This window comes from Brachyistius frenatus, unplaced genomic scaffold (genome assembly GCF_029030835.1).
Source record: "Brachyistius frenatus isolate BFR_SWC_R1_liver_20210118 unplaced genomic scaffold, ASM2903083v1 Contig_187, whole genome shotgun sequence".
NCBI classification, from domain to species: Eukaryota; Metazoa; Chordata; class Actinopteri; family Embiotocidae; genus Brachyistius; species Brachyistius frenatus.
Genome location: NW_027210786.1, coordinates 535458 through 545938, shown reverse-complemented (window position 1 = coordinate 545938; position 10481 = coordinate 535458). Strand labels below are relative to the sequence as shown.

Genomic DNA, 10481 nt, shown 5'->3' with positions numbered 1-10481 from the left:
AAGAACGTTACAATGTGTTCAAACTGTACTGTAGGTGTATTTTATTATAAAAAAAAATAATGTGAAGCTTTTAGGTTGAATTTTTAAGGGGATGCACTCTCGTGGGATTTCTTGCTCATATGATCTCAGTCCAGTCCGGTAAGTGTCGGCAATAATGATGTTTGAACTCACTCATTTCCTGTACGGAGAAAATCCAACCGTGAAACACAACTCCCATCTATTATTCAAATGCACTGGGATAGTTTGAGCATCGTCTCCCCTCTGGCTTCACTGGAAACAAGGAGCTCGATGTTCACTGGAAACAGAGCGACTACAGAAACATGTATCTTTTGTTGACAAGCCTTTGCTGGCCGACAATCACAGGATATATCTGAAGCACAAAGGCTCCTGTATTTCAAGACAAACACAGACTCAGTCTTGCACATCGTCAGCTCTTTCATCGTCACTGGAGGGTTAAGAAACATATCAACAAATTGTGAACACGGTTAATCGATCAGCAGTGTTTTCATCACGGAGACGAGTGTGACACAGCGGAGCCACGCCGAGCTCTATCAAACAATCTGCTGCGCATCGATCAGCCGGCTGACGGAGATGAAACGACAGTAAATGGATCGGAGGCCGTAATGTGATGATGCATCATCATAACAGGTGACGGACAGAGAAGTTCCCACAGCAGGTCACTCAGAGGGAGATGAAGAGTAAATAAATAAATCATTTGGAGGTGTTTACTTGATTACTGTATGCGACTTTACAGTCCACTAAATTTCAGAAGCAAACATTACTCATCTTACTCAACTACATTTATTTAACAGCAATAGTTAATCAGAAAACTATACTAATGAACTTATACAGTTGCTCAACACACAACAGGGTCAAAAATGACAACTACTACTAATGCTAATAAGGGTAAAATCATAAAGAGATTAGAAATTGTACAAAGTGCAACTTTCCAAAGTAATGTACAAAGTAGAATCACAGCACAAAGTGCAAAAATGGAAATTATTTTTTGTCTACTGCTGCACATGAAAACTTAACATACAAACTTGAGATCTGTTGATAAAATCTGACCATAAATATATTTGACACAAAGCTCGTCTTCTGGCGGAGCTCCGCCCATTAAAATACCGTTTAGGTAGCAAAAATAAAAATAACATACTGTTTGTATAATCTTAAATTGAACCATCATCTTTGAGTTTTTCGTACAGTTCTTTCTTAACTAGAGAAAATAATCTGAACATTTCTTTAAGAACTTATTGTAAAGAAAAACCTCTTGAACTTGAAGTATTTATTATTTATATAAAACTCACAGAACCACTAAGAAGCATTACACACACAAAAAAGGACAGAAATAAAAAAAAATTTATTTTGATTTTGATTTATTGCAAACAAAACTAACATATTTAATACATTTCCATACTGTACATCTACATACTGATGGTAAAGTCAAAGTCCTGTGCAGAGAAGACAAACAAATCTCAAAGGATTTCTCCGCTCAGATGGATCCTTACGGTTTAAAACAACGACTTTTGTTCCCAAAAAATAAACTAACACGGTATTTGTTGTAATTCTACCAACAGAAGACTCGCAGACATCTGCTGTTTCTGCTTATGGATCATTTCAGTTTGCATTGTAATCACGAGAGGAGGTTTGTGAAGATTTGAACTGCAGTTTCATGATATGTAAAAAGTCACACTTGGAGATGGTGATGAGAGTATCATGACTTTTCTCCATTAACTGTAGTGATAACGGCGGGAACAGCACTGATTAAGCTCAATCATCGACCTTAAACCCATTTATTTGCAGAAGAACTGGTTCTCAGCAGCAGCAGCTGTATAGGAGCTCTGGTAGGAGTGTTTAACACCCAACACGCTGCCCATTTAGAAGGTTATAATAAGAATTTATTGCATTGCAGCGGTTATGAAGTAACTGCGAGACTACAGCTAGCCTAATAAATTACATCAAGGTCACTTAACACAGGGTGTTTCTCAAATTCAAGGAAAGATCCTTGACGGCTACATTTCTAGGATGCTGCGTCATCAAAGCCCGCTGAAAGGGTGATTCGGATGTCTGAGATCCTTCAAATTCTACCAACAACTGAGTTCTTTGTTCGGAGAATTTTCAAAAGATGCCAAAGTGTAACATCTGCGTTTCTTAAAGAAAAGTACCGAAAGTTTTTCTAACAGAAAAAGGAGTCCCTAACACAGCAGGAGAAGGAGGTACACGAGAACAGTTCTCAGAGGCTCTGAAGGACCCGTCGCGCCGAGGAAGGGAGCATCCTCCAACAGTCGATCAACGTTTCATTTGTTTTGCCTGTCGTCAGTCAGGTTGTCACGTCACTGATTTCATGTGTATAATACATGAATTAAAACACAGTAAGGCCTGGGGTGTGAGAAACCGTAACCACTTTCCTCAGCTCTCTCTATTTGAACATGGAGTTGAAGGCTCGGCCGATGATGAGGCGGCGAACTTCACTCGTTCCGGCGCCGATTTCGTACAGCTTCGAATCTCGCAGATATCGACCCATGGGGTAGTCGTTGATGTAGCCATTCCCACCTGTTGCCAAGCGACACAAACTTTATGAATGAACCCAATTTGTGACTCGATGTTTTGTTCCATTAACTAAACCTTTCTCACAGTCGTGAGTTCATTAACACCCGGGGTACTACAAGCTTCCTTTACCGATTGAACCAGTTAAGTCCCTTCAGATTTAAGTCACATTTCAAACACTGAGATTCTTGGAACTTACCCAAACACTGAATGCCATCCAAAGCAACCTGAGTGGCATTCTCAGCACAGTACAGGATCACTCCGGCACAATCCTGCAACAGCAACACAAACCATCAGTCAACTGTTTGCAGGAGGTGGAAAAAAAACATAACAAGCAAAAGAGAAACAGGATACTGACTTTGGGAGTTGTCTGTCTACAGGGCGCTACAATAAAAATAAATTAAAACATGGATACTAGTTTCATGAAGTAAGAATTGAAGGTACTTTCTATGCCTGATGGACTAAATTTAAAGATTGTTTTTGACGGAGAATGAAAAGTAAAACACATCAAACCAGAGTCACAGCTTTACAAAATCAAACATCCATCCGTTCTCTTCCGTTTATCCGGGATCGGGTCGCGGTGGCAGCAGGCCAAGCGAGTTGGCTCTGCAACATTTTCCAGCTCATCCTGGGGGATCCCGAGGCGCTGCACGGCCAGATGGGAGACATAATCCCTCCAGCGTGTTCTGGGTCTTCCCCGGGGCCTCCTGCCAGTTGGGCGTGCCCGGAAAACCTCCAGCGGGAGGCGCCCAGGATGCCCGAACCACCTCAGCTGATTTCTTTAGACGCGAAGGAACCATAACTGATTTAAAAATGAGCCATTCGCAGTTTCCCTGTACCGGCCGCGTGTACTCATGACTTGCATGGGCTTAATCTTTGAGACAAGCATGTGCTACTGGCAGGCTCAACCAGGTAGCTCCCTCCTGATGTCCGAGCTCCTTACCCGATCTCTCGGGCTGAGCCCGGCCGCCCTGCCGAGGAAACTACTTTCAGCGATCCGCAGCCGCGAGCTCGTTCTTTCGTTCTCGGCCGAGAGCTCGTGACGGTCGGAACGTAGATCGACCGGTAAACGGAGAGCTTCGTCTTCCGGCACAACTCCCCTTTTCACCAACACGGTCCGATGCGGCGCCTGTTTTACTGCTGCAGACCCCGAGATACTTAAACTCCTTCGCTGGTTGCAGGCGCTCCGTCCCCACCCGAGGGGAGCAATCCACCGGCCTCAGATTTGGCGGCGCCAACTCTCATCCCCGATATATTGCTATATCAACTTCTAGCAATATGTAATTAATGTTTCAGAGCTACGCGCTGCTGCGGTAATGATGAAGAACTAGAAATCTTCTCACCATTGCACTGAAGTGTCCTCTGTCACACGCCCGGGCAACGTTGTACAAATACTGCCGACAGGCGCTCAGCCTGGTGTACATGTCGGCCATCTTGCCTTGCATCAGCTGCCAAGAAGATGAACACGAGATCAGTTTGAATTAAAGTAAGTTTAACTTTTACATTTTGAAACTGTAAGTAAAGAGATCACTGCAGGACAAACCTGAAAGTGTCCAATCTTCTCTCCGAAGGCTTCTCTGACGTGGAGGTAGGGAACAGCAGAGTCCAAAACTGCCTGCATAATGCTGAAAAGTAATATTTACAAACACGTACGCGAATGAAGAATATTTGGATTCTTTTTTTTTTTTTTTTTTAATTGAACATCTCGTATTTCATTCTGGCGAAGTTTACCCAATGGGTCCGGATGCAAGCACCAGCCTCTCCAGATCCAAGCCGCTCATCATCACATACACGCCTTTGTTCAGCGGACCCAGAATGTTCTCATCTACGACAAACAGGACAGAATCAGGTTGCACAAAGATCAAATGACACGCGTGCAAGAAATGAGCCGAAGGTTGAACTTCAACACAAACCCGGGATTTTGCAGTCTTCAAAGACCAGCTCGCAGGTGTTGGAGCCTCTCATGCCCAGTTTGTCGAGCTTCTGCGCTGTCGAGAATCCCGGCATTCCCTGCAGGAAGCACAAGCAGCCACGGATTTGAACTGCTGTAAACCCTTTTTGCCTTTCTCGTAATGTTGTTCCAACTAAATGCAAGACTGATCCCCAGAACAGAGCTGAACATGAAGACCCATCGCATCCCGTGAGCCACAAGTGAGTCACGAGGTGGAGAAAGAGGACGCCTTCGCTTGACTGGATTTACCTTTTCAACAATGAAAGCCGTGATGCCTCTTTGATTTGCCTCAGGATCCGTCTTGGCATAGACAATAAGGACATCAGCATCTGGCCCATTGGTGATCCAGAACTTGTTGCCATTCAGAACATAGTAGTCGCCTGTAAAAAAAAAAAAAAAAAAAAAAAAAAAGAGGACATAAAGAGCAGAATTAACATTTTAAAAGTACGTGTCTGGATCCAGAGTAAGATCTCATTCACCATAATCTTGCATGAAAACATACTTTAAAATCTGACTCATAAATTGCGCGAGAGAGAGAGAGAGAGAGAGAGAGAGAGAGGCTATTTCAGTGGTTACAATAAAGTTTCTCATCCTGGAAACCTGTCAGTCTCTGGTTGAAGCAGCACAGATCAAAACAAACAGCACCGCTCCATGTTCCCCCTTACAATCAACAACAGCTTCAACATCAGTATTTACACAGCGTGAAATAAGAGGCAGGCGGGAAGCTGAAGGCAGCGAGATGTTTCACTCCCTCACCGAGTCGTCTGTCTGTGGCAGCAGCGTTTCTGTGAACACGTGACTTTAAAATGTTCAGCTTTGATACTGTCACTTATTTCAGAAGCATAAAAGGGCACTGACAAGAGCTTTGTGGCCTATTGTTAGATTTTGTGTGCCTTTTCGTCTTCAGGGGGTTCACCTTTTCCTCTCCGACATTCATGTTTGTATATATATGCATTCATTGGGTTGTCATTATTATAACCGGCTGCGGTGAACCTGACAGGCAGGCCAGATTATTCTTTTTACACGAAACCATCTGACAAGTCGTACCTGGAATCTGTTTGGAAAAGGGCCAGCACTTAAAAAATTAAAAAAAAAAAAAAAGAAGACACCTGGCAGGTGATTGGATGAGCAATCTGTCTGTCACAGGCTAACTTCAACCAATCACATCATTGCTGTTAACAAACGTATCAGTCGCTTCTCGCTATCATCACAGCTAAACAAAGTCTACTACTCCCAGTAGATTCTGACCAGATGCTGACTGGTCCAAACACCGCTGGTTCTGCTCATAATTTGAAGCGGAAAACAAGATGGGATGTCGAGCCAGCTGCCTCGCAAGGTGATGGCTACAGGCCTCATGCCATTTTTTGGTACTTCGCCGTCTCTCTTGACTTCACACAGCAGTACGAGGGAATCGCACAACTGATGGACTCATCCGATTCAAATCAGCCACCTCGGGATGGCAAAGTTATCAAGATGTGAGACCTTAAGTGTCGTTGGAGAACCTCCCCTGGTGAGGCTCCAAACATAAAACCACATAAACCACCCCTTTGTGAAAAAGTGTTACAGTACATGAGATGAGTATGTTCTCTGTCTCTGAAGCCTGCACCAGGCTGCTAAATGCCCGGCTTGCATACTTCCCTCATCAGGCCACATGGCTCCTCAGTGACATTACACGACACAAGATGGTGATAACTCAGTACACTTAATATGCTCACAATACAATCTGTGGCCTCATATTAAACTCTAACTTTTGTCTTTGCTACAATGCATTATTTGAACTTTAGGCTTCACTACAGTGCTCATGCCACTTTGCTCAATCAGCTTCATCTGTATTCAGTGTGATAAATGCTGATAGTTAAACACTGAGTCAGTGCAGCCTGAAAGGATTGAAACATGTATTATTATTATTATTTAACAGCAACAGAGTAATCAGAGATTATCTATCAATATTTATTGGTGAGCTAATAGATTTCAGATGTCATTCTCGTGCAGCAAATGTTTGGTCACCTGTGAGTAATTTACACATTTTGTTGATTTCTGAAGTGACAGGAAGTAAAAACAACCCTTGTAGCAAAAAAGACATTAAAGTGCGACTGGATTCAAATGTTGTCTTTTATGCAAAGAACCTAAAAAAAAAAACTCCTTCGGCCTTCCTCGACTTGCAAGGACTTAAAGTCGGTTTCACTCGTCAGCTGAAGATGATTTCACGGCCTGATCAACTTTCTGACTCTTTGTCGAAGCACTCAACGCCCATGGACCGAGGATGTGAAAATGAAGCCGAGTGTCACCTATAAACCAGGGGAAGGCTATAAAAAGATATCAAAGCTTGCAATTTCCTTTGTCTGGAATGTCGTGAAAAGATGGCAGTAAAGGGGAACTGTGGAAGAGATCTGGAAGACCAAAAAAAAAAAAAAAAAAAAAAAACTTTGCTGCAGCGTCTGTCCTCGTCTGACCGCAGACAACAGAGAAGCCACAGTGGAGACAGAGAACCACTGGAGTCAAAAGTTCATGTTTTAATAGTCACTTGTGTATAAAATGTTGTATATTTCTAACCTCGTCCTGAATTAGGATTACTTCAGGGCACAGCGCACACTTCATCAGTGAGTGTAGTCGTTTCACTTTTCTGCTTGTCTGAGTGTGCTGCGAAAAACTACAACCCATGTTGTCTTTCACAATGATGGAACAATATTAGTCCAAAATTATGTAAAAATGCACAATTCTTGACAAATATCATTAAGCAGGAAGAACCACATAACTCCCCCGACTGTGTTGAGGCCTTTGGGATGTATGCAAAGTAGCTGTCAAGTACTTTTAAACAAGTCCACTGTCGGTGTGTGCAAATAAGAGATCCAGGCATCGTGTACTCTTCAGGCGCACAACAGCCCTGCTGCTGAAAGATTAAAAAAAAAAAAAATCATCTGAAAACACTCCACCGATCCAAAGCAAACCTCAAAATCCACCATGAACTACTTCAAAAAGCGCAGGCTGTTGAAGTGGACCTCACAGATCCCCCCCCCCCGCCCCTCCCGAATCACTGAAAAGCTGTGGGTACATCTAAAACATGCTGTGTGTGCAAGACGGCCTCAAAATATCTCCGAACTTGAATTGATCTCCAAGCACGGCTGAAAACTCCTAAATCTGAATCAGAAAGTCTGTAAAAAGTGTTTACAAGCTGTGATATCTGCCGAAGACTCGGTAGGGTGCTCAAACTTTTACACCTGCCACAATTACGGTTCATTTCTGTCATCAATTAAAAAGTTACGGCGCCTAATTTACTTTTTTTTTCAATTCTCAAACAAATATACGTCACTTGCTGCCATACCTTTAGAAATATAGATGTGATCGTGAGCAGCACACGTGCTTCAAATCCAAAGCATGTGTCCCCGACGCAGAGGAGAGATTTAACCGTGTTGGTGTCCTTACCTTCCTTCTTGGCTTTGAGTTTCATGGACACGACATCAGAGCCGGCGTTGGCCTCGCTCATGGCCAGGGCTCCGACGTGCTCTCCAGTCATTAACTGGCGAGACGAGAGACCGATCAAACCGTCAAACAATCAAACCCGCGTTCCGTTTTGATTCAAGCATTTTCAAAAGGGGCGTGACAGAAGAAGAGTTCGGTCCTGACCTTCGGCATGTACTTCTCCTTCTGTTTCTCGTTGGCGTGGCGGACCATCTGGTTGACACAAAGGTTGGAGTGGGCGCCGTAACTGAGAGCGACGGCTGCCGACACTCGTGACATCTCCTCCATCACGATGATGTGATCGAGGTAGCCCAGTCCTGTGCCCCCCAATTCCACTGAAAGGAATAGACAGCGCCAGTTCAGTCTATATTCACTTTATAAAAAAACAAAACGAGAACAGGGCTCAGTTCCTGCCTCGGCACAAAGTTTTCGTTTGGCAAAGTGATCACCTGGAGCGGTGATGCCAAGGAGTCCCATCTCCCCCATGTCGGTCCAAAAATTCTGTTTGAAGAGACAACGCATCAAAGACAGAAATCCCGATCCAACGTACTCGCATTAATAACAGATACAGCTCGGTCGGGGCGAGGAACGGGCGACGCTCGTCGCGTTGCTGAACCTTTCTGGTGTATCGTCACTCAAAATCAGCAGACGACCGGCGTGCCTTCAACTCACCCGCATTCCTGGAAACTCATTGCTCTTGTCGATCTCGTCGGCGTGAGGCGCGAGCTTTTCCGACAGGAATTTACGAACGGTCTGTCTCAGCTGTGGAAAGGACAGAAAACAAGTCAGTGAGAGGCTGAAAAAAAAAATGAGAAAGCAACCGATTAGGATGCGTTCAAGTGTCTCCTTGACTTCGAGGTGCACCGATATCCTCAGCAGCTTTTTATTTATTTATTTTTTAAACCAAAGGAAGTGTTGTTTACATGATACAAATGGATGTGCTGATGTGTTGGTCATCCAGCACCTGTAGATGGAGCTTTTTTTTTTTTTTTTTTTTTACACACAACCGCTTTCCAGCCAATCAAATCCTTCATATGCAGCCCACCCACTGCTCTCCGCTCAGCCCCGGGCCTCCTTCAACACTATCGACCCGCTGTCACCTTTAACTTCACCGATCTTGAATAGAAAACGTGAGTTTACGTCACGTTTCCATGACGATAAACTACCCAACGTCACATGTGTCGAGGGTGAATAAATAACGCTGGTTAACTCTGGTCGGGAGGGAATTGTCAGTCCCGTGAGATTTCGTAATTAGATACGTTTTTTTTTTTAATTTTTTTATTGGGAATAACGTTATTTAAAAGCTCTTTATTGCGAATAAACTGCAAGCCAAGTGGCTGGATAGCCACATGTGCTAACATCAAGGTCTTCCTGTGTTGTTAGTTAATGTTACGTCATCGCAGATATGTTTAGACGTTACACTCGGGACTGTTTTCAGCTGCTTTTTTTTTAATTATTATTATTTTTTTATAACCTGTATCTGGTCGTCGGTGAGTCCGTTCACCGCGTCGTCCACCGGGATGGAGGCTCCGGCGCATCCTCTCTGCGCCACCGCGGGTTTGGACAACCTGAAGCCGAGGCGGAGAGCATTTCTGACGGCAAACATGGTGCTTGCTTGGCGGGTACAAACCAGGAGCTGAGACGGCGTGTGACTGTCCGACACCGGGCTGGTTGGCACAGAAAAAACAAGAGGTGTCACTCTAACACTATTTCCCAGCACTGTAAACCACTCGGCTGTACTTCGTTTGTTTTACTGGCGGGCTATAAATCAACGTGTAAAGTGCATGGGCGCCACCTACTGTACCGGAGTGGTGTTTACAAGTTATATTCTTGCTGTTAAACTGGTTTAAATTATATATCTGAATGAAGCTCTTTTGATCTGTGGTTGTTTCTCGGGAACAACGCTGTCCTGTTTTGTCGAAAGCAGTGCAGTTACGCTGCAGATAAGTCAAAACCCTGGTTGCAAGCTGCCACGGCCGACACTTCGTCCTCTCTTTCCTTTTCAGTCATCGTCGCTGTGTCCTGTAGCACAGTTCAACTTCAGTATTCACACTTTATAAATCCTATAAACAATGAAATCTCACAGACTTTAAATGACACCACCTTCAGTCACACTGAATGATTGGCAGAAGGATTGCATACAGGATGCTGCGGGGAGTAAAACAACAAAATTGCCTTTTGTACTCGGGCGTATTCGTGAATTTAACTATGAGTGTAGTTTGGTCAAAAAGATAGAAATACATCCGCTTAGCCATTCCTCTGCAGAGAAACTACATACCTGTAAGCATAATGCTGATACTGCATTTAATTTGGCTGCTGGGTCATGAAAAGAACTTGAAAAGAAACATATTCCATTTTATTTGTAGTCATTCAAAATGTCTCCGTCCCCGTACAATAACTTTAGCTGAGTATAACGGGTGATTTATAATGCTGCTCTTGGTGCTGTTTTATTGTCATAAAATCAAGCAGACAGAACTGCGTCTCAGTCAACCTCTCAGTCAGCAAAGCTCCTGACCTTCTGATG

General features: G+C 43.7%; 1 protein-coding gene across 1 annotated transcript; it reads right to left on the bottom strand.

Moving 5' to 3' along the window:
• Nucleotides 1–1344: 1344 nt before the first annotated feature.
• ivd (isovaleryl-CoA dehydrogenase) lies at nucleotides 1345–9704 on the bottom strand. The gene is made up of 12 exons (XM_069718163.1): nucleotides 9432–9704; nucleotides 8630–8719; nucleotides 8407–8458; nucleotides 8123–8292; nucleotides 7922–8015; nucleotides 4748–4878; nucleotides 4461–4557; nucleotides 4279–4372; nucleotides 4091–4172; nucleotides 3891–3995; nucleotides 2747–2819; nucleotides 1345–2553 (listed from the first exon to the last, which is right to left on the bottom strand). Exons 1-12 carry the CDS (start codon nucleotides 9561–9563, stop codon nucleotides 2420–2422), a joined length of 1254 nt encoding a protein of 417 aa, XP_069574264.1. The 5' UTR covers nucleotides 9564–9704; the 3' UTR covers nucleotides 1345–2419.
• Between the last annotated feature and the right edge of the window lie 777 nt (nucleotides 9705–10481).